Here is a 23,317-nt window from a genome sequence, read left to right on the forward strand (position 1 = left end):
GCCGCTGGAGGGACCACCACCACGACAACGACGGTGTGGCAGGGATGGAGACCACACGTACGAGGTGGTCGTCCGGTATATGATTTAGTTTTTTTAGCTTTTCTTTTGTTAAACGGTCGAATATCAACTTTTTATGTAAATTATGTCCGAACTTCAATGAAATTCATCCGGTTTGATCGAGTTTGGTCCAATTAGTTCGAATTGTTGGCTGGACGTATGCGGGCAGCGTTGGATGGCGGCCTACCGCATCTATGTCCGCGGACGGATGTGGAAGAATATTCGCGGTTGCCGTTGGAGATGCCGTTAGTTTTCGTGTAGATAGAAAAGCTTATCTTGTGCACAGTAGATAAATCACTCTAGGTATTTCCAGCCTAAAGAAAAACTGAAAATGGAGCTTCTATAACGTAAATCATGGAAGCATTAATTTCTATATTTATTTGGTGGAAGCAAATCATGACTTGCCAAAAATAAAGAGAATCAGCATTAATTCCCTGGCTCAGTGGGATCCTTCCAAAGATTTCAATCGTACGCGGGGGATCAGCTGGGGGTCTTGGATTTTTACCGTAACCGTTTCCAACACATCGAGAGCGTTTATAGTCGAGGAGGGCTCACGTTTCTCTCGCGCAAGCGCAGCGGCACAACATCCAGGACCGACCGGACGCCTTCCGATCCCGCAAAACCCCCAGAACCCCAGATCACGAGGCCTCCCCATGGAGTTCCACTACCGCGCCGGCGACGAGCGCTGTCCGTCGGCGGGGGCCGCTGCTACGTCGGCCAACTCCGAGACGGCAGGTGAGTTCTCCTCCCTGTTTACGGCCGGCTCTTGGTTCTTCATGCCTCTCTCCCGCTGATCTTCTTATTCCCTTTGGTGAAGCCACGCACGTGCCTAATGTTCTCGTCGCCGGCGACGGCGCGGGGTACCACGGGGAGAACTCACCGCCGCCGGCGTCTGATCCGGACGAGCTGCGGCGCCGGGCGGCGAAGGAGAGGATAAGGGCGCGGATCCTGCGGGAGGAGGCGGAGGCCATGGCGCTCGAGGCCGAGGTCCGCCGTGAGCTCATGGAGGAGCGCGCCAGGTTGCTCGTGGGGCTGGCCGGCGTGTCCGAACATGGGGCGGCGCCATCGCTGAAGACAGCGTCGCCGTACTTTCATGAGGTTTGCTGATCTGAGGATTCAACCTTTTGCTGCTCTGAGGATTCAACCTGTTGAATCTAGGTCTCCGGCTCCTTTTCATCCCCTAACTATTCCAATATCTGTGTTCTTCTCCAGTCTGTGCAGGCCGGGTCGAAAGTAGACGTGTCTGCTGCTGTGCCAGGCAAGCGGAAAAACCCTGATGTACATGATGCATCTGCTGTTTTGGCGGCCACCGGAAGCAAGAAGCCGAAGTCAAGCCTGACTTGCACGGTGTGCAACATCACGGCAACCAGTGAGGTTGCCCTGCAAGAGCACCTCAGAGGGAAGAGCCACGGGAAGAAGGTCGCTAAACATACGCAGCCATCGCCTGGAACAGGTCAACCAGAGGAGGATGCGGTAATAAAATGCAGCATGTATTTATATCTCCGTACTGAAATACGGAATGCAAAGTATTGTTTCATTTCTGATGTCCAATATCTAATTGGTTGAACCAACTATGATTCTTGTTCTTTAGGTGAGACACATTTAGATATAATAACACTCAAGCGTTCTATATAATGTGATGTTACAAGCATCATAATATCTTGCTACTGCACAAGTTATATGGATCTTCGAATCAAACTGTCCTGAATCGTGTTTTGATTCATACTGTACTAGCCTTACATTTTCATATTCAAGTATATATGAATTCGTGTTTGTTTTGAATACATGAAAACGTATGCTGTCTGGGCTTGAGTCCATAGCCCAGGCCACTGCAATTCTTTTTTCTTGACACCTTGATGCCCTAATGATAATGTCGTCGTATTCAGTAGTATTCTTGAATTACCTATATTTTACAGCCCAGCTAGCTAGAGTGGCTTGGTTAGGTGTAACTTGTAACACCAGTAAATCACACATTTTGAGGAACATAAATAGGTCTCGACTGCCACTCTAGCTAGCTGGGCTGTAAAATATAGGTAATTCAAGAATACTAGTGAATACTGAATATGACGACATTATCAGTAGGGCATCAAGGTGTCAAGAAAAAAGAATTGCAGTGGCCTGGGCTATGGACTCAAGCCCAGACAGCATATGTGTTCATGTATTCAAAACAAACACGAATTCATACTAACCTTCAACAAGTTTTATGTCTGGGCTTGAGTCCATAGCCCAGGCTACTGCAATTCTTTTTTGTTGACACCTTGATGCCCTACTGATAATATTGTTGTATTCAGTATTCACTACTCCCTCCGTCTCACAATATAAGTGTTTTTGACACTATACAACAGTATTCTTGAATTACCTACATTTTACAGCCCAGCTAGCTAGAGTGGCTTGGTTAGATGTAACTTGTAACACCGGTAAATCACACATTTTGAGGGACATAAATAGGTCTCGACTGCTTCTGATTTTACTATGAATACAAACAACAAATAGTGCTAAGGCTTGCAACAATTCAAGATATTTACATGTCATCTTGTTACCAAATACCAACAATTTGTACTAACCTTCTACTTGTTTTTTTTCTTTTAATACTCCCTCTGTTCACTTTTATAAGGCTTTGTAGACGTTTCAGATATTGTGCAAAACAGCTCAATTTCACTTGTCTGAAACGACTTATAAAAGTGAACGGAGGGAGTAGGAAAAATAGATCCATTGATGGTGTATATATATTGTTGATAATAGTTTTTTTCATTTGTGAGAGATAAAGATTATTTCTTATATGTGTCAAAGAATTGACTGGTGTTTGTGTTTGATGCAGTTCAGCTTGAAGGTAAATAGGTCGGCAGCCTTACCGGCCAAGGGGCAAAACCCTGGTATTGTTGCCCCTTTGATGGCTTTCGCTGAAAAAAGTTGCGACAACTTGGGCTTGAACTGCACGGCATGCGGCATCACAGCAAGCAGTCAGAAGAACATGCAAGATCACCTCAAAGGGAAAATTCATATGAGGAAGACTGCCATGCTCGCGCAGCCATTGCCTAAGAAGGATGGGGTAAGGAATATGGTTTGGACTTTGCCAACCCTACCCAAATTCAACAAAACAATATATTTGTTTTACTGCAGCGTGGTTAACTATAATATTTATAGTTTCCTATGAGGCTACTTGAATCGGTTGTACTTCCAACTCATTTATTGACCACAATACTGCCTGCTTACAAATATGTAACACCCCCTCAAATTTTGAGCCTAACTTTGACTACAAATTTGACTAATAAAATCTGAGTTCTATGCCACAAAAAATATATCACTGATTTTGTATCTGAAAGAAGTTTTGAACGCTATAGTTTTTGTGGCATATAACTGACATTTTATTAGTCAAATTTATTGTTAAAGTTAGGCTCAAAGTTGGAGAGGGTCTTATATGCTTGAAAGTAGGTATTATTCTGATCCTATTAGTAAAAGTGCTCATTCTTTTGTATATAGAAAGGGCCCGAACTGTAAATCCAGTACATGGCAAATGTGTATCATGATTTCTGGAACATAAAGAGGTCTCAAAGGCTATTTAATCATGATTGCTGAGAAACCAATTTTATGTGTCCTTACAAATGTCCTTGGTCCTAGTTTCTAGTGTACTAAAATGTTTGCATTCTTCCATTATCTTTGAATATTAAGAGGTGCTAGAGAAGCACAGGAGCTTGCGACAAGGGATTTTCTATACCTAGGGACATATGAATCCTATAGCATGATACGGCTAACAAAATTTTGTATAAGTTTGATAAAATACGAAATAAGTCATGCTCATAGAGGATGGATACAAGTATATGCGTCTAAAAATTAAGACTTAAATATGACCTGTAACTTACACCATTCCTTGTTTAAGTTATAAAGTTTACACGCTCATACTTGTATCCATCCCTAATTTCATGATTTATGTCGTATTTTGCTGAAACTTATGCGCATATTTTTAGGGTGTATAAGGTTCTGATGTACTCCCTTCATTCCGTAATTCTTGTTGTGGTTTCAGTTCAAAAACATAGATTCATCATCAATGCCACTTCAACAACTTGGTATTCCAGGAAATTTCACTATCAATGTTGCAGCGAGGGATGTGCCACTAGTGTCTTTCCAAGTTTTGTGTTAGTGCCATCTCAGTCCCTTTCCTGTCAATCTCTCCTTCCCTGACCTGACTGACCATGTGATGTTTTGGTTTTGCACTGTCCCTTCGAACGGTTCGAATCGATCAACCATGTTTGGTTTGATCAGATATCATATTTTGACATCTTGTCATTTCTCAAGACGTGATGGGGAAAAACCAGCCAAGGTTGATCGATTTGAACGGTTTGAAAAGACAGCAAAACATGAAACATCACATGGTTAGAGAAGGAGAGAGTGACAGAAATTAAAGGGACTGAGATGGCACTAGCACAAAGCTACGAAAACATTAGTGGCATATGTCTGAATACAACATTTTTGTTACGATGAGGGATTTTTGCCTTTGTTCTTCCACAGGTCTCCGTAACCTAAACGAGTGTCTGCTTAGTGGAGTTTGTGTTTGTTCATGCAGGTCTGCTCAAAACCAAATGCATCAGCAGCCGTGCTACCGGCCAAGCGGAAGAACTTCGACGTTGTCCCAGCCACATCCACCCTTTCAGCCGGGCCAAGCAGCAAGAATCAGAAGCGAGACTTGACCTGCACGGCAACCAGCGAGAAGGGCACGAAGGATCACCTCAAAGGGAAGGCTCACATGAAGATGGCGGCCTCGCTTGCCCCTGGGGAAGCGGAGGAAGAGGCAGAGGTGGAAGGCGGCTACACGCCGAGGAAGTTCCATATGCTGACAGACTCCGGGACATTGTGCGAGGTGGTGCAGCTGAACGGCTCCATCCTCTGCGAGGTGTGCGACGTGCAGACCGCTGACATTGTTACCATGATGTGCCACCTACAGGGGACCAAGCACGTATCCAAGCAAGCCAAGCAGAAGCAGTGCGAAGCCGTGGAACCACCGGCAGCCGTCGCTGCTGGTGGCGACGGGCCAGGATCAGAAATGGTGCCCGTGGGGGGCAATGACGTGGGCCGGGTGGACGGCGGCTCCCTGCTGTGCGAGCTCTGCAACGTGAAGGTGCCGTCGGAGTGCGCCATGCAGTCTCACCTGTCCGGCAGGAAGCACACCAACAAGGCAAAGGTGGCTGCAGTTGGTGTCGGTGCATGTGGCAATGGGTCAGCATCAGAAACTGTGCCCATGGAGGCGAATGGCGTGTGCCGACTGGACGGCGGCATCCTGCTGTGCAAGCTCTGCGACGTCAAGGCCCCGTCGGAGTGCGTCATGCAGACTCACCTGTCCGGCAGGAAGCACACCAACAAACAGAAGGCCACCGTTGAAGCCGGTGCAGGACAGGGGGTGAAGAAGGCTGCCGCCGCCACCATGATCGGCAGCCCATCCAAGGAAGCCACCTCCATCGTCGTCAATGGCAGTGATGACTCGGTGAAGAAACCAGCAGCAAGAGAGATGGAGGTAGCTGTGTCATCGGCAGGACAGGGGGTGAAGAAGGCTGCCGCCACCCCCGTGATCGGCAGCCCATCCAAGGAAGCCGCCTCCATCGTCGTCAATGGCAGCGATGACTCAGTGAAGAAACCAGCAGCGGGAGAGATGGAGGTAGCTTTGTCATCGGCAGGACAGGGGGTGAAGAAGGCTGCCACCGCCATGATCGACAGCTCATCCAAGGAAGCGGCCTCCATCGTCGTCAATGGGAGCGATGACTCCATGAAGAAACCAGCAGCGGGAGATATGGAGGTGGTAGTGTCATCGGCAACGCCTCAAGTGGATGTTGCCGCCCCGGTCTGCGCCCGTGTCTCCTCCGTGGCCCCAATGGAAGTAGATGAAGGTGCAGGGGCCGGACATGGTGCTGCCAAAGCTGAAGAACAAAAGAAAGCTGATGCCGAGGAAGAGGGAGCCGTGGAGATCGACGGAGGCCCCGCCGTGACCGGCGAGGAGTATTACATCAAGGTGGAGGGCAAGCTGTTCGTCACGCTGCGTCAGGCGGACGACAGCCTCTCGTGCAGCCTGTGTGGCGTGCACGGCTGCGACAAGCGCGGCATGATCAGTCACCTCTACACCAGGGACCACTGGCGCAGAGCCCGTCTCGCCGAGGAGAAGAAGCGGGCACCGGAGGCAGCGCTAGAGGCGGTGAACAATGGCGGCGACGGCGTCCCGGTCACTGATGGAGCGGCTCAGGTTGACAACTGAGGGCAACCGTGCGTGACTATGCATGGGACGGCGGTGTACTGAACTCTGAACATTCTAGTAATGTACTGTATGTGTGTACGGGCTGTTGAGACTTCAGTACGATTGTTGGGCCCTTGTGGGTTTGTGAGAGAACTTGAAACTATCTGAGAATTTCCTACGATTTCCTTCCAAGTATTTTCTGCCAGTATCTTTTGCTAGTACTATTTACTAACTTGTTGATTGTTGTCAAATCAGACATGAAACTCAAGAATCGTATCTTCTGGCTGCTGAAAGATATCATCAGGAGAAGGGAGAAGTTCAAAGCAGCAGGGTTACAGAGGCAGGCATGTAAAAGGATGTAAATAAATAAACAAAACTGCAGAGCCATGCATGAAATACTGCCAGCAAGAAGGATGACCTATTCAGATATGGTGCGGCCTACTCAGCATATCTTCATATGCACTGCATGACTTCTGATGAAGCATGAATAACTTTCTGCCTGAAATGACCAGATCTTTTAAAACTTAAAGCTTTATATTGAGGGTAAACAGGGCACATTATCCAAGAAAAAGGTGCAACAGGTAATTCATGTAACCTCTGTTCAACAGGCTAAAAGATAGAATAACATACTAGTTGATGATATACCCATCACATGAATTCATTGCAAGGTTTCAATTCTTATGCAGTTTTTTGCCCTTCCTCTGAATCCCTTAGCTAGCTTAAAAATCTCCCCCTTGTTCATCTTTGAGCTCTTGACTCACACAATATTTCATCCCTATATTCATAACATCCAAGAAAATGGAGCAAATTATGAATTACTGCAATGAGATAGAAGTTCAGAGTACACGCAAATACTTAAGACATTGTTTATTCCCGAGTAGGAGATGCATATGAATAAAACGTACTTAAAGACAGTTATTTTCGGCCTAGACTTCTCCACGAACCAGTTTAAGCTTCTCTACCTACAGGAGATGTGGCACAGAGAAGCCCTGAGAAACCGTGTTGTCAGTTCTTCTGTCCCGTAGCTTATTTTCTAAAGAAAAATCCATGGACTGTAATTGTGTGATTTTGTATTTATATATTGTGTAATTTCTTGCTTGTTTATCATAGATGTTACGAACATCATAAAAATAAATATTACAACAAAATAAGATGGCATTGGAACTTACAAACATGGCTATTGGAACATACAATCAACGACAGTATAATTTTGTTGAATACTTCACTAAGGTTGTTCACAACCAGATCGGTCTTGCAATCATGATTCATAGCAAACCTAGCCCAACCAGAAACACGAATTTTGTTTAGCCACACCCAGGCTTCCTCACACTCTGCTTTCAGCTCTGCCATGCCCATTTCATGGCCATGTTTAGTGTAGGAATACCTTGCCTTGTCCACGCACTTCTTTAATTCTTCAGATCTAAAACCAGCAGATTAAAAGTTTGCATAGATGTGCCTAAGACATTATATCTGAGGAGAGTCAGGGAACACCTCATTTATTGCCTTAAGAAGACCCTATGTATTCATAAAAGTAATTCCCCATTAGCCAGGTGTAAACATTGCAAATATAAGAAAATGCAAGTGACTGTTTGCTTACCTTTTGCCTGTGGGAGATTATGGTGTATGTTCCAAATTTGTTTCTTCTTAATTGATTTATCAACTTGAAGATCATTAACTTGAGTCTTCTTGGGAAGTGGCCTTTCTTCAACTTGACTTTGAACTTGAGGCCTCTTCCCTTGTTGCTTGTCACTATGAGGTTTCTTCTTCAATGGGCAAGATCTAACATGATGCCCTTCAATCTTGCACTTGAAGCAAACAATATTGGTCGAATTCTTGACTTGTTCTTGGTCCTTCTTGTTGATCTAGGACTTCTTATTATTTGAGTTGAATCCAAGTTCACCCTTGCCATTGGGATATTTTTGCACACTCAAGATATTGTTGAGTGTGGACTTCCCTTCATGACTCTTTTCCAAGTCTTTCTTCAAAGAAGTGACTTGGGCCTTGAGCTCTTTGATTTCCTCTGCATGGTTAGTATCAGCACAAGAACTAGAGGAACCATAAGCTTCATTGTTAGAGCAACAAGGCAAAGAAATTAATTCATCATAAGATGTACCAATGTTATGAGTAGATGAATTACTAGGACTAGCAAAAGGCAAGATAACATTTATAGTAGAAGTAGTGCTTATGTCCACATGAGGCTCACTAGATGTTACCCTCGCAGTACTAGCCTCATGAACTAACTTTAGCACATTATAGGAGATTATAAGATCACCATGAGAGCTTGAGAGCTTTTCATGACTTTCTTCCAACTCCCCATACTTTCGAGATAGCAACTCAAGTTGAGCCCGTAGCTCAACATTCTCCTTCAATATGGATGCTTCACAAGAAATAGAGTTAGTAGCACAAGCATCATCATGAATATCAAGATAAAAAAGGCACCTTGGCAAGCTCTTTAAATATAAAGCTTTAAGTTGAGCATGAGACCTGTTGATTTCGAGCTCACTCTTAATGACCCTTGAGCCATTTTCGAGGTGCTCAAAGTCCTCAAGAAGTTTAGCATGTGAGACTTAAACCTTGTCATTTTTAGTTTTGAAATCATTAGCCACCTCAAGGGCTCTATCACGGGATTCCTTCACTTAAGATAATTCTAGAGCAAAAATGTCATCAAGAGATTCCTTGGTGGTTTGTTCAAGTTCAAGAGTTTGATATAGATCTGCGATCTCCTTTGTGTAATCAAGCTCATGACCTTCCATTTTCTCAATGGTGTCATCATGCTCCTCGAGATGATAATCCAACTCCTCAATGTATTTCTTGCTCTCAATAGCAATAGACAAAATTTCCATGAAGTTAGAACGAGCAATTTTATTCTTATGAAGAGCTTGGTAAATAATTTCACCCTTAATCTTTAAAGAAGAAACATTATCATACTCTTCATCATTATCATCATGCTTATTACCTTCAACATCATCATCACAAGATAAATTGAGTTTCAAAGTAGGAGATACCTTTGAAACCTTAGCCATAAGGCAAAAGTGGAAGGCAAGGGATTATGATGTAGAATCCCGTGAGGCGCCATTCAAGACCATATCTTGTACCATAGAGCGTTGGGTTCCTCTACATTGTTAGCACAACAACTAGAGGAAATATATGCATTTTTATCATGGCAACAAGACATAGCAAGCATATCATCATGAAATTTAGTCAAGAAATTTCTACATGATATGCAAGGACTATCAACACAAGCATGTGGAACATCTCGGGTGCTCGAAGTGTTAAAGTCCAAAGATGAAGCATTACAATAAGATAGTGATGAAGGATAATCAACAATAATCCCACTAAACTCATTGCAATGACCAACACTACTCACCATCTCATTACCTTGTGGCAATCCACATGTAGGTGAAGTAGAAGAAGTTGAGAACACTACACGACCAGAGGTGGAGGGAGAGCAATCATCCCCACAAATCTTGGACACGCCATATTTATCTTGAAGCTTTGTCCACAAATCATTAGCATCAAGAAATGGAAATGAGCATGAGCATCAAAAAGTGTTGGGGATCAAAAGGCACATTAGAAGCTTGAGCATTGATATAAGAGTTTTTCTCATCCTCTAAAAATAAGTGTTGAGGATCCTTTGGAGGAGAAAACCCCATATCTACAATTCGCTCTAAACAAAATGGAGGTATATGTTTAATATTTTCATGTAGTTATTGTTTAATGGAGGTGTATGTTTGACCTTCTGTTCATCAAGACATTTTGGTGCATTTTTATGTTTTGTTATATAATTTGCAGCTTTGTAGTAGTCAACCAACTTTTTTGTGCATTTGGCAATGTGAAATTAATGATGAGTATGACTCTCTGCTGGTGTCGAGTCCGTGGACACCATGGCGTTGTAGTTTGAGGCATAGGTTGCCTCCGTGGGCACAAGATCGGAAGGTGTGACGACCGACGAGAACCAATTGCACGAGCTCATGTAAGAGAGTATCACCCACCCATGCAAGAGCCCCCTCTGTGTTCCATGGCCTATTTCACAATGATGTGGCCCAAACCAGAATGTATTTTCTTTTATTACTACCTTCTAAATGTGAACAAGCATTCATATGAAACCCAATAGTATTTGATAGTTGTAACCTGAGAGAGATATTGTTGCACGTACAACCACACATTATAATTCATTATATTTAAAATCTTAGATTTCTATAAGAGATTTCATAAATACTTTGCTTTCCGTAATAAAGATTTTAATTTTTCCTTCGTATGGTCTAATATGATCCCAGTATGGCAGCTAATATACTCCCATGTTATGTTGTTGAGTACTCCCTCTGTAAACAAATATAACAACGTTTAGCTCAGTACATTAGTGGAGTACCTTTTTTGGGGGTTGCGCATGTAAGGGGTTGAGTTCTTTTTATGATCAGGTCGCTATCCAAGTGGCTATGCTTTTATAACATATACATGGGTTTGTGCTTACAGATTATGACCATGAAAGAACATTAGCATATATGTGCTTTTATAGCGTATACCTTGCTTAGTCGACTATGGTGCTTGCCCAAATGCTTGCTCGGCTGTCTCTACTTGCCGCCCATGCCAATGGACTAAGTAGTTTTAGTTACAACTCGTTTATTCTCCATTAGCACAAGCATAACTCATATATAAACACTTCAGGTAATCGAGTGTGTGGATCTAAGTGTGATTTTATTGATAGTTTCCATCTGCTTATTGTTTGTATATGCGCAAGATAACAGTTCCTCCTTGCTGGTAAAGGAAATTTATGTAGGAAGAATTTAGGTAGACAACATTCTTATTGTTTATATATGCATCAAGCAATAGTTGGTGCTTGTTGATTACATTAATGGTAACTACAGAAACCTTTCTATCCTTAGCATTATCGGGGTGACCTCTCATATTTGGAGTCATACTTCATTATTATGAATAACGAATATTGTCAACAATCTGAAGAAGAGTTGCTTTCTGCTCGAAGAGTGATGTGTGTTACTAGTCTCTTATTTAGTGTTGCTCTAGGATCGGTAGTACCATATGAAAGGTCAAACATTTCATTCCTCTTTTGTTGTGATGCAGATGCTTGCTTATGTGGTTGCAGATCAACTTGCGATATGTCAAGCAGATCACCGTGTCACAGAATGAGTAATTAGAGAAGAGTGTTTTCACCAAAGGCGAGGTGAGATATTTTTGTTCATCTTGGTTGTATTTAAATTGAGATTTAGCTACAGATAATCATTAATCAACTAATGTAATGTAATTTATTTCTAATGTTGAGTCATTCTTTGTACCTTTACAGTGAACGAAAATAGCTATGATAATCATTAATCAAACATTTCATTCCTCCTTTTGTTCTAATGTTGAGTCATGCTTGTGCTTTACATGAATCATTCTTCATGCATCTTTAAAGTGAAAGAGAATAGCTATGATAATTCATATTATTGTTGCTCCATGTTGTGGCTAAGCTGAACGTATGTCATTCTTTGTACCTTTTCTATTTATATGCTTCTACAGAGTCCTGGGTTCACGTGCATGCTTCACTAAATCATTTCCTTATGAGCTAGAATAAGAATTTTCCAATCGGTAGTTTTATGCTGAGATTGTTTATGTTGTGATGTACTTTGTGTGAATGATTATTCTCTGTTCTTTGCCTCGGATAACTACAAATGAAGAGGTATGAAGGATTGGCCGAGAAACTGAATGAGATTGTTCATGTTGTGAAGTACTTTGTGCGAATGATTATTCTCTGTTCTTTGCCTCAGATAACTACAAATGAGGAGGTATGAAGGAATGACTGAGAAACTGAATTCAACTATACTTGATTTAAGGTATACTTTGGCCGCTTCCTTCTATCCTTTGTGTTCCTCCTCACGTGTGTTATTAGTCTTTTCTCAAGCCTTTGTTCCATTTAGAACTTCAAATGTTGAGAAGTATATTTTGCTGAGTAAATGAACTGACAATAGGTATACATTCGCTGTACTTTTGAGGTATTCACTGTTCACTTCTTTTTTGAGATGCTATATTTCTACAATGTAGTATCTGTTTTTGTATAAACACATCACACACTTCTATGTGCCTTAATGATCTCGTGCTATTTTTCGTAGTAGAGATGCAGCATACCCCGATTTATTTGGCATCTCTGCACCTTTACTCCTGTTGCTTTCTAGGGGATGCTTACTGAAGGCCTCGCACAAGCCAAACCAGGCTATCGTTTAGAGAGAAAAACTATACATGCTAAGAAGACAAGCTCAAGTAGAATAATACCACATGTAAATGACAATGTTTTTTTTTCATAGGTACCCAGCGTTGACTTGGCTGTGGTTAAAAGGATCTATGTACTGGTTGACGTTGGGGATCATCTGCATGTACACCAACGACTCCTGCTTGAGCCTTTTGTAGAATTGGCATGTGTTAAGTAGTTGTACTATGATTTTAACCTGCTAAATGTGGAACATACAGAAGCATTACTATCATTTAGTTGTGTGTGTGTGTGCCTTGTACTGAATCATTACTATTATACGTGTTCTGCTTATCCCACCTCTTTGAGAAATATTGTTTTCACATATCCCATAGTTAGATTCGTGTCTAAAACTGAGCTCTCTCAGAGCTTAGGCAATTTGGGCAGTCCGATCGGAATCTCCTCGTGATACATGGCGTTAGATCTCAGGCCAGATCAATGTGAGCCGTTTGATATTTACCCGGTCGACCTTAGCCCTCGGATAAAATTTCAATTGCAACAAATTGTAATATCCATACCCCCACCAAGGCATTTGGGTCATTTCACCGAGCGGGATATAAAATGGTGGCGGCTCCCGTGAAGAGAATCTAGCCGCCTCCTCCTCCCTCACTCGTGTGCCCTCTTTTCTCAATCCCCCCTCCCTCGAACCCTAGATCTCTACTGCCGCCGCCGCCAATCAGTCTAGATTTGTATCTGCGACGCCCACCTCGCCTCAGGTGAGCGGGATCCGTCGTGCGAAGGCAAAGGTGAGCGCCCTCTCCTCTCCACTTCCCCCATTTCCTCTCTCTCTCTCTCTCTCTCTCTCTCTCTCTCCCTGCGTGTGTGTGTTCTGATCCTTATTTTTTCTGCAGCTCGACATATAGGTAAGTGTGTGTATGCTGCAGCTCCAAAGGGACGAATGTCGAGGTAGCCACTGCTCCAGTCGAGGCTAGCACGCCGTAGGTATGAATCGGGTCCCTAGCCCCTTATGAGCCCTACTTTTCATGGAACAAGGCGCAGCTTCTGCTTTTTCTTTTGGTAAAAAGGAATCACTATTGTTACGTCGGTAGCCTCTCTGCAAGTTTGTTCTGCCCTTTTTGACATTTTTTATTCTATCTTGCTATGCGTTGTACTTTCTCCATGCGGAAATAGCATTTAGGTCACTAAAGTAGTGATTCAAATGCTCTTATATTTCCTTACGAGAGAGTATCATATTATAATTGTGTGCTCAAACCAACTGAGCTTAATTCACATATTTAAATATTTAAGAACGCGGGGATGATGCCCAACATATGAAGCTATGTAGGAGATGATTTTGAGGTAAACAAGCCTTCAGCTTGCTTTCTGTTAACCTTTTTATGCATGGGTTTGGATGTAAGTACCCGCTTTCTGTTATAGAAAATTGAAGAGTCGTCAACAAATGTCAGACTGAATGCACACACCTTATATTTTTAGGTGTTTGGTCAGAGGCGTCATCAATGTACTTGCCTCATCGAAAAGGCATATATGTTGATTTGTTTTTCTTTTCTTTCATATTCAGTTATTTTGAAATAGCCATGGTAGCTTTTTTTTACTACATCTATTTGTTCTTTCAGGTACTCCCTCCATAAACTAATATAAGAGCGTTTAGATCACTAAAATAGTGATCTAAACATTCTTATACTAGATGATGCCCAGCACGTTGTTGCGGGAATATTTTGCAACATATTTTAATATGATTCGTTGTATGAATAATGAATAACTGAAGTAATAATATAAAAAGCTAAAACTGAAAATACATATAATTTATTATGTCTGATTACTATATAATTGTATTTTTTTATTAACTATAAATAGCATAGTAGAATGAAAAATCTCTTGGATGTTTACATGTTGAGATGAGTCTTTTTTTCATGCATGTTTAATGATGAAGTGACATGCTTGCATGTTGGGAGACATATGATAGTGAAGGTGAGTCTTTTCTCATGCATGCTATGGGATGATGTGGCATGCTTGCATGTTGAGAAAAATAATTAGTGGGGGCTAGCTATTTAGATATAGAAGATAGAAGATTAGTTTATAGAGGGAGTAGGCCATTAATCCAAATTTGAAGAGTAAAGGACTCACGTTTCTCTCGCGCAGGACCGACCGAAGGCCTTCTGATCCAGCAAAACCCCCCAAACCCCATATAACGAGGCCGCGCCATGGAGTTCCACTTCCGCGCCGGCGAGGAGCGCTGTCCGTCGACGGGGGCCGCGGCTACGTCGGCCAACTCCGAGACAGCAGGTGATCTCTCCTCGCTGATGATGGGCGGCTCTTGGCTCTTGATGCCTCTCTCCCGCTGATCTTATTCCCTTTGGTGAAGCCACGCGCGTGAATGACGGTCTCGTCGGCGGCGACGGTGCGGGGTACCATGGGGAGAGCTCACCGCCGCCGGCATCGGATCCGGACGACCTGCGGCGCCGGGCGGCAAAGGAGAGGATAAGGGAGCGGATCCTGCACGAGGAGGCGGAGGCGATGGCGCTCGAGTTCGAGGTCCGGCGTGAGCTCATGGAAGAGCGCACCAGTTTGCTCGCGCAGTTGGCCGGCGGGTCGGAAACTAGGGCAGCGCCGGCGGTGCCATCGCTGAAGACGGCGCCGATCGATCACCAGGTCTGCTGCTCTGCATGCTGTCCTCTTGAGGATTTCACCACGCGGATCTTTTTTATCACTTACTATTGGAATATGCGTGTTGTTCAGTGTGTGCAGGTTGGATCCAAAGTAGACGTGTCTGCGGCCATGGCAGCCAAGCGGAAAACCCCTCATGCCGCTGCTGCATCCGTTGTTTCGGCGGCCACAGGCAGCAAGAAGCAGAAGCCTGCTCTGACTTGCACGGTGTGCAACATCACGGCAACCAGTGAGGTTGCCCTGCAAGAGCACCTCAGAGGGAAGAGCCACGTGAGGAAGGCCGGTAAACCTGCGCAGCCTCACCCAGAGGAGGATGTGGTAATAAAATACATCATATATATACACATTTCAGTTTTATCTAGTCGCGTATCCGGACTGGAATTAAGAATAATGTAAAATATATGTTTCATTGCGATATCCATATATCTGATTGGTCGAACTAACATGCTCTTTAGGTGAAAAAAATAGATAGAATAACGGTCAAGTGTGCTATACATATGATGTTAAAAGCATCATAGTATTTCCAAATCAAACCCACTTGAATTGGGTTTCCATTTGCACTAGCCTTACATTTTCGTAACTATATATGAATTCATGTTTGTTTTCCTATGAATGAAAGATATGCATGCTTGTGCGTGTCCTAGAAAAAAGAATACATGAACACGTATTTTGTCTGGGCTTGAGTCCATAGTCCAGACCACTGCAATTCTTTTTTGTTGACACCTTGATACCCTAGTAGTAATGTTGTTGAATTCACTAGTATTTTTGGATTACCTACATTTTACAGCCCAGCTAGCTAGAGTGGCTTGGTTAGGTGTAACTTGAAATACCAGTAAATCACACATTTTGAGGAATATAAATAGGTCTCTTGACGATTTCACCATGAATACATACAACAATTCTATATCTACAGAGAGACATAAGATTATTTCTTATATGTGTCAAAGAATTGACCGGTTTTGTGTTATTTCTTATATGTGTCAAAGAATTGACCGGTTTTGTGTTTGATGCAGTTAGGTTTAACTTGTAACACCATTAAATCACACATTTTGAGGAACATAAACAGCTCTCAACTGCTTCTGATTTCACTATGAATACATACGACAATTCTATATCTACAGAGAGACATAAGATATTTCTTATATGTGTCACAGAATTGACCGGTTTTGTGTTTGATGCAGTTCAGCTTGAAGGTAAATGGGTCGCCAGCCTTACCGGCCAAGGGGAAAAACCCTGGTGTAGTTGTCACTTCGATGGCTCTCGCTGAAAAAAGTTGCAACAACTTGGGTTTGAACTGCATGGTCTGCGGCATCACAGCAAGCAGTCAAAAGAACATGCAAGATCACCTCAAAGGGAAAATTCATATGAGGAAGACTGCCATGCTCGCGCAGCCATATCCTAAGGAGAATGGGGTAAGGAATATGGTTTGGACTTTGCCAACACTACCCAAATTCAACAAAACAACATATGTGTTTTACAGTAGCATGGTTAACTATAATATTCATAATTTCATAGGAGGCTGCTTGAATCGGTTTGCTTTCCAACTCATTTATTGATCACAATACTGCCTCCTTACAAATATGTAACACCCCCTCAAATTTTGAGTCTAACTTCGACTATAAATTTGACTAATAAAATCTGAGTTGTATGCCACAAAAAAATATATCACTGATTATGTATCTGAAAGAAGTTACAAATGCTATAGTTTTTGTGGCATATAGCTGACATTTTATTAGTCAAACTTATTGTTTAAGTTGGGCTCAAAGTTGGAGAGGGTCTTATATGCTTGAAAGTAGGTATTATTCTGATGCTATTAGTGTATAGTGCTCTTTCTTTTTTATACAAAAGGGCCCAAACTGCAAATCCAGTAATAATACAAGGCCAAAGTGTACCACGATTTCTGGAACATATATAAAGAGGTTTCAAAGGCTATTTAAGCATGATTGCGGAGAAACCAATTTTAAATGTTCTTACAAATGTCTTTGGTGCTAATTTCTAGTCTAGTAAAGTGTTTGCATTCTTCCATTATCTTTGAACATTAAGAGGCGTGAGAAGCACGGGAGCTTGCGAGAAGGGATTTTCTAAACCTAGGGACATATGAACCCTATAGCCTTATACGGCTAAAAAATATTGTAGAAGTTTGATAAAATACCAAATGAATCATGCTCATAGAGGATGGGTACAAGTATATGCATCGAAAATTAAAAACTTAAATATGACCTGTAACTTACATTGTTCCTTGTTTATCTAGGGCCTAGATTCATTTGAAAATTAGGGATAGATTCTAGGCCTCATACAGTCATTTAAGTTTTAAGTTTGCACACGCATACTTGTATCCATCCCTAATTGCGTGATTTATGTCATATTTTTCTGAAACTTATGCGCATATTTTTAGGGTGTATAAGGTTCAGATGTACTCCCTTCATTCCATAATTCTTGTCTTGGTTTAAGTTCAAAAACATAGATTCATCGTCAATGCCACTTCAAAAACTTGGTATTTCAGGAAATTCCACTATCAATGTTGCAGCGAGGGATGTGCCACCAGTGTCTTTCCAAGTTTGGTGCTAGTGTCATCTCAGTCCCTTTCCTGTCAATCTCTCCTTCCCTGGCCATATGATGTTCTGGTTTTGCACCGTCCCTTCAAACGGTTCAAATCGATCAACCTTGTTTGGTTTCATTCGACATTATATTTTGACATCTTGTCATTTCTCAAGACGTGGTCAGGAAAAACCAGGCAAGGTTGATCGATTTGAACGGCTTGAAAAGACAGCAAAAATGAAACATCACATGGTCAGAGAAGGAGAGAGTGATAGAAAAGGGACTGAGATGGCACTAGCACAAAGCTATGAAAACATTAGTGGCATATGTCTGAATACACCATTTTTGTTTTGAAGTGGGATTTTTGTTCTTCCTCGGGTCTGAATACACCTAAATGAGTGTCTGCTTAGTGGAGTTTGTGTTTTTTCATGCAGGTCTGCTCAAAACCAAATGCATCAGCAGCCATGCTACCGGCCAAGCGGAAGAACTCCGACGTTGTCCCAGCCGCATCCACCCTTTCAGCAGGGCCAAGCAGAAAGAATCAGAAGCAGGACCACCTCAAAGGGAAGGCTCACATGAAGATGGCGGCCTCGCTTGCGCCTGGGGAAGCGTGGGAAGAGGCAGAGGTGGAAGGCGGCTACACGCCGTGGAAGTTCGAGATGGTGACCGGCTCCGGGACATTGTGCGAGGTGGTGCAGCTGAACGGCTCCATCCTCTGCGAGGTGTGTGACCAGCAGGCCCCCGACCGCGTCACCATGATGTGCCACCTCCAGGGGAGCAAGCACATCTCCAAGCAGGCCAAGCAGAAGCAATGCGAAGCCGTCGCTGCTGATGGCGATGGGCCAGGATCAGAAATGGTGCCCATGGAGGCCAATGGCGTGGGCCGGGTGGACGGTGGCTCCCTGCTGTGCGAGCTCTGCAACGTGAAGGTGGCGTCAGAGTGCGACATGGAGTCTCACCTGTCCGGAAGGAAGCACACCAACAAGGCGAAGGTGGCTGCAGTTGGTGTAGGTGCATGTGGCAACGGGTCTGGGTCAGAAACTGTGCCCATGGAGGCCAACGGCGTGCGCCGGCTGGACGGCGGCATCCTGCTGTGCGAGCTCCGCGACGTCAAGGCCCCATCGGAGTGCGTCATGCGGACTCACCTGTCCGGCCAGAAGCACACCAACAAACTGAAGGCCGCCACTGACGCCAGTGCAGGACAGGAGGTGAAGAAGGCTGCCGCCGCCGCCGCCACGATCGGCAGCCCATCCAAGGAAGCCGCCTCCATCGTCGTCAATGGCAGTGATGACTCGGTGAAGAAACCAGCAGCGGGAGAGATGGAGGTAGCTGTGTCATCGGCAGGACAGGGGGTGAAGAAGGCTGCCGCTGCCGCCCCCACGATTGGCAGCCCTTCCAAGGAAACCGCCTCCATCATCGTTAATGGCAGCGATGACTCATTGAAGAAACCAGCAGCGGGAGAGATGGAGGTAGCTGTGTCATCGGCAGGACAGGGGGTGAAGAAGGCCGCCGCCGCCGCCGCCACGATCGGCAGCCCATCCAAGGAAACCGCCTCCATCGTCGTCATTGGCAGCGATGACTCATTGAAGAAACCAGCAGCGGGAGAGATAGACGTGGCTGTGTCATCGGCAGGACAGGGGGTGAAGAAGGCCGCCGCAGCAGGCGGCACGATCGGCAGCTCATCCAAGGAAGCCGCCTCCATCGTTGTTAACGGCAGCGATGACTCCGTGAAGAAACCAGCAGCGGGAGAGATGGAGGTGGCTGTGTCATCAGCAGGACAGGGGGTGAAGAAGGCCGCCGCCGCCGCCATGATTGGCAGCTCATCCAAGGAAGCCGCCTCCATCGTTGTTAACGGCAGCGATGACTCCGTGAAGAAACCAGCAGCGGGAGAGATGGAGGTGGTAGTGTCATCGGCAGCGCCTCAATTGGATGTCGCCGCCCAGGTCTGCGCCCGTGTCTCCTCCGTGGCGCCCATGGAAGTAGACGAAGGTGCTGCCAAAGCTGAACAAGAGAAAGCTGATGCGGATGAAGAGGGAGCCGTGGAGATCGACGGAGGCTCCGCCGTGACCGGCGAGAAGTATTACATCAAGGCGGAGGGCAAGCTGTTCGTCACGCTGCGCCAGGCGGACGACAGCCTCTCGTGCGGCCTGTGTGCCGTGCACGGCTGTGACAAGCGCGGCATGATCAATCACATCTACACAAGGGACCACTGGCGCAGAGCCCGTATCGCCGAGGAGAAGAAGCGGGCGGTGAACAACGACGGCACTGGCGCCGGCATCCCAGTCACCGACGGAGTGGCTCAGGTCGACAACTGACGGCAGCCGTGTGTGAATTTGGGACGGCGATGTGTGCTGAAGTTTGTTGTGATGTACTACCTTTATGTGTGTATGAACCTGTTGAGACTGTATGTGTGTATGGACCTGTTGAGACTCCAGTACAATTGTTGAACCCTCGTGTGGGTTAAGTCTCAAGTGTGAGTGAACTTGGAACTATCTGAGCATTTTCTGCCAGTACAACTTGTTTTAGACTTCAGTACAATTTCTTTCCAACTATTTTCTGCCTGCATCTTTTGGTAGTACTCCCTCCGTAAAGAAATATAAGAGTGTTTAGATCACTACATTAGTGATCTAAACACTCTTATATTTCTTTACAGAGGGAGTACTATTTACTACTCCCTCCGTCCCATAATATAAGAACATTTTTGACACTAGTGCCCTCCGTCCCATAATATAAGAACATTTTTGACACTACACTAGTGTCAAAAACGTTCTTATATTATGGGACGGAGGGAGTAACTTGTTTTCAAATCAGCCATACCAGCAAACGATGCCTGGAGAAGATCGCTCCCAGCCACACCATTATCATGATAACAGCAGTTTGATCAATAATCTGGCTGCTGATACAGCGCCCATCAGGAGAAGGGAGAACTTCAAAACAGCAGGGTTACAAAGGCAGGCATGCAAAAGGATGTACTCCCTCCATTCCTAAATATAAGTCTTTGTAGAGAATTCGCTATGGACCACATGCAGATGTATGTGGATGCATTTTAGAGTGTAGATTCAGTCATTTTGCTCCGTATGTAGTCCACAGTGGAATCTCTACAAAGACTTATATTTAGGAACGGGGGAGAGTAAATGAATAAACAGAACTGCAGAGCCATGCATGAAATACTGCCAGCGAAAAGGGCCAGGGAATGTGCAACACAAATCAACACGCAGTGGGTATTAAGGATGGCCTGTTCTCGATAACAAGATGGTGCAGCCTATTCAGCATGTCTTCATAAGGACTACTACATGACTTCAGATGAAAGCTAGAAAAACTTTCTGCCCAAAATAACCACATCTTTTTTTTTACATGGTTTATTAAAACCTTTCTGCTCTACTGGATTTATTGACGGTAAACAGAGCACATTATCTGAAGAAAGAAGTGCAAAAGTACAGTACATGTACCCTCTGTTCAGCAGGCCAACAGACCGAATGACATGGACTAAAACGTGATGTGATACATACCCCCATCACATGAGTTCATCACAGTAGACTGAATTGTCGAGGAATGAATTGTTTATAGAATGCTTGCTAGTCCTTCCTTCTTGGCAGCCGGCCTGTTCCCAGGGAATGCAGTGCGGGATACATCAACGAGGGCCTTGAAGCTGTATGGCTCATGCATCGACAGCTCCGAAAGTACCTTCCTGTTGAGTTGGACATTCTCCTTCATCAGTCCATGCATGAAGTTGCCATAGTTCACCTGGGCAGTAAGTTCAGACAATACATCAAACACATGTGCGTGTGCGTTCAGTAGCAAAACTAGAAACCCGATAACTTATACTTTGTTACAGGGACGAAGCTAGAAAAAAATTGATGGGGTCAGGTTTATGACAGTGGGGTCATCTTCTATAAATGAGTAATGATTAGTACTAAATTAGTGAAGGATTTACTAATTTCATTGGGGTCAATTGACCCCATTGCTTACAAGGTAGCTCCGTCCCTGCTTTGTTATCGTATTCTGCCTGGTTTCTTCGGAAAAAAATAACATGAGAATGCAACAAACTCATTTCCCTGTCAAACCTCGTATGTTAATAGATACTACATACCCCATGGAGTCGTGTACCAGCATTGATGCGCTCGATCCAGAGAGACCGCATGTCCCTTTTCTTGTTGCGCCGATCCCTGTAAGAATATTGCAATGCTTTTTCTACACGCTCCCTGGCGATTCTTATGCAGTTTTTAGCCCTTCCTCGGAATCCCTTGGCTAACTTAAAAATCTTCCCCTTGTTCATCTTTGAGGTCTTGGCTCACACAGTATTTCCTCCCTATATTCACAACATAAAAGTAAGAAGTTGGAGCAAATTATGAATTACTGTAATGAGATAGAAGTTCAGAATAAAACATAGAGAAGTTGGAGCCAATACTTCAGACATTTATTCCCCGAGAAGGGAATGCATATGAATAAAACATACTTAAGAACAGTTATTTTCAACCTAGACTTCTTCAGGAACCAGTTTAAGCTTCTCTACCCACAAGAGCTGTGGCATAGAGAAGTCTATAGACTGTAAGTATCAGTTATTCTGCCCCTTAGTTTATTTTATGTTCTGATGAAGAGGCCATGGACTGTAATTATGTGAATCTTAACTTATATTGTGTAATTTCTTGCTGTGTTTATCATAGATATTATTAACATCATAAAACAAATATTACAACAAAAATAAGATGTAATTGGTACTTGACAACAAGTTAGATAAAAAGAGGTTGTGAAGGCATTACAAGGTTTCCCCCCAAGAAAAGCAGTCACGATAAAAACTAATCATCAAGGTACGACACTAGCAGCAATAGCATCATGAACTGTGCCGACAGTCCGTTTTGAATGACTCCACCTATTTTCAATCGCTTACACTCAAAATTTCTCTTTGTGCGCTCACTGAACTTGTTTATCAAATTAACATACCCAAGTAAGTTCAAACATCAGGTGGGACAGTTATTTACATGTACTTCTTCGATACGCACATCAAGAGAAACTATACAGGTCATAGGATCCATCATTACTTTCCCCCATTTCCCATTCTCATCTATGATATGTGACAAAATGAATGTTAAAACTGGATATGTGCTCATTTGTTTAGTGACTACCAGAGATGAAAAAAATTGCGCTCAAAAAGGACCGGGTACTGCATACTACTGAATTAGCCGTCCGATTAAAAAATAACGTGAAAATTATAGCAAATGCAAGCAGCAGTAGATGTTGCAAATGTGTGATCTGCTTGCTAATTCAACCGCCACCAACAAAGAATCATTTCCAACCAATCCCGCACTATCAGGTGGCAGGCAAGGGGCGTCAAGGGATTCCGACGATCGCGAGCTACGGCAAACAAGCACGCGGATTCAGTAGCAGGAGCCGGGCCGGCCGTGCCGCGCGCGGTGGAATCATACACACCTCGCACGCGCGAGCGGGATATGTACATGTGTGTGCAAGCGCGTACGTACCGAGAAGCAGGGAAGAAGAGCCGGTGCAGAGTCGGGAGCAGCTCGGAGTAGAGGGAGGCGACGGAGACCGGCGTCGGCGGCGGGCGGCGGGCGGCGGAGTGAGAGCTCGGGCGCGTGAGAGGAGAAACCTAGCGCTGCGTTTTCTGTGGATCGAGCGAGCACGGG

The 23,317-nt window shown here is 44.1% G+C and overlaps 3 protein-coding genes across 5 annotated transcripts; 2 read left to right on the plus strand and 1 right to left on the minus strand.

Annotated features, from left to right (window-relative positions):
* Nucleotides 1-641: 641 nt before the first annotated feature.
* On the plus strand, nt 642-6,453 carry LOC125526864 (uncharacterized). Of its 2 annotated transcripts, XM_087540080.1 has the most exons (6): nt 642-792; nt 875-1,155; nt 1,270-1,530; nt 2,876-3,106; nt 4,619-4,912; nt 4,997-6,453. In XM_087540080.1, the coding sequence occupies exons 1-6, from the start codon at nt 711-713 to the stop codon at nt 6,293-6,295; spliced, it is 2,448 nt and encodes an 815-aa protein (XP_087396206.1). In that variant the 5' UTR covers nt 642-710; the 3' UTR covers nt 6,296-6,453. The 2 variants fall into 2 exon arrangements, with proteins under 2 accessions (XP_087396206.1, XP_048547438.2); XM_048691481.2 differs by having other exon boundaries at nt 4,619-6,453.
* Nucleotides 6,454-13,085: 6,632 nt separating this feature from the next.
* LOC125525734 (uncharacterized) lies at nt 13,086-20,240 on the plus strand. Of its 2 annotated transcripts, XM_087528765.1 has the most exons (8): nt 13,086-13,258; nt 13,364-13,454; nt 14,404-14,441; nt 14,613-14,756; nt 14,836-15,122; nt 15,210-15,455; nt 16,319-16,549; nt 18,110-20,240. In XM_087528765.1, the coding sequence occupies exons 4-8, from the start codon at nt 14,675-14,677 to the stop codon at nt 19,988-19,990; spliced, it is 2,727 nt and encodes a 908-aa protein (XP_087384891.1). In that variant the 5' UTR covers nt 13,086-13,258; nt 13,364-13,454; nt 14,404-14,441; nt 14,613-14,674; the 3' UTR covers nt 19,991-20,240. The 2 variants fall into 2 exon arrangements, with proteins under 2 accessions (XP_087384891.1, XP_048546699.2); XM_048690742.2 differs by lacking the exon at nt 14,404-14,441.
* A 739-nt stretch (nt 20,241-20,979) lies between these two features.
* Nucleotides 20,980-23,317, minus strand: LOC125526865 (uncharacterized). The gene is made up of 3 exons (XM_048691482.2): nt 23,153-23,317; nt 21,766-21,984; nt 20,980-21,419 (listed from the first exon to the last, which is right to left on the minus strand). Exons 2-3 carry the CDS (start codon nt 21,949-21,951, stop codon nt 21,237-21,239), a joined length of 369 nt encoding a protein of 122 aa, XP_048547439.1. The 5' UTR covers nt 21,952-21,984; nt 23,153-23,317; the 3' UTR covers nt 20,980-21,236.

Source organism: Triticum urartu, chromosome 1A, assembly GCF_056163025.1.
Source record: "Triticum urartu cultivar PI428250 chromosome 1A, HENAU_Tu73, whole genome shotgun sequence".
Taxonomy (NCBI): domain Eukaryota; kingdom Viridiplantae; phylum Streptophyta; class Magnoliopsida; order Poales; family Poaceae; genus Triticum; species Triticum urartu.

Bases quoted from the DNA above. Each gene is read 5' to 3' on its own strand.
- LOC125525734 (XM_087528765.1), top strand. From the start codon at position 14,675: ATGGAGTTCCACTTCCGCGCCGGCGAGGAGCGCTGTCCGTCGACGGGG. The intron at 15,123-15,209 runs GTCTGCTGCTCT...CGTGTTGTTCAG, and splicing joins CGGCGCCGATCGATCACCAG to TGTGTGCAGGTTGGATCCAA. The intron at 15,456-16,318 runs GTAATAAAATAC...TGTTTGATGCAG, and splicing joins CTCACCCAGAGGAGGATGTG to TTCAGCTTGAAGGTAAATGG.
- LOC125526865 (XM_048691482.2), bottom strand. From the start codon at position 21,951: ATGAACAAGGGGAAGATTTTTAAGTTAGCCAAGGGATTCCGAGGAAGG. The intron at 21,420-21,765 runs GTATGTAGTATC...CTTACTGCCCAG, and splicing joins CTGGTACACGACTCCATGGG to GTGAACTATGGCAACTTCAT.
- LOC125526864 (XM_048691481.2), top strand. From the start codon at position 711: ATGGAGTTCCACTACCGCGCCGGCGACGAGCGCTGTCCGTCGGCGGGG. The intron at 793-874 runs GTGAGTTCTCCT...CCTTTGGTGAAG, and splicing joins GGCCAACTCCGAGACGGCAG to CCACGCACGTGCCTAATGTT. The intron at 1,531-2,875 runs GTAATAAAATGC...TGTTTGATGCAG, and splicing joins GTCAACCAGAGGAGGATGCG to TTCAGCTTGAAGGTAAATAG.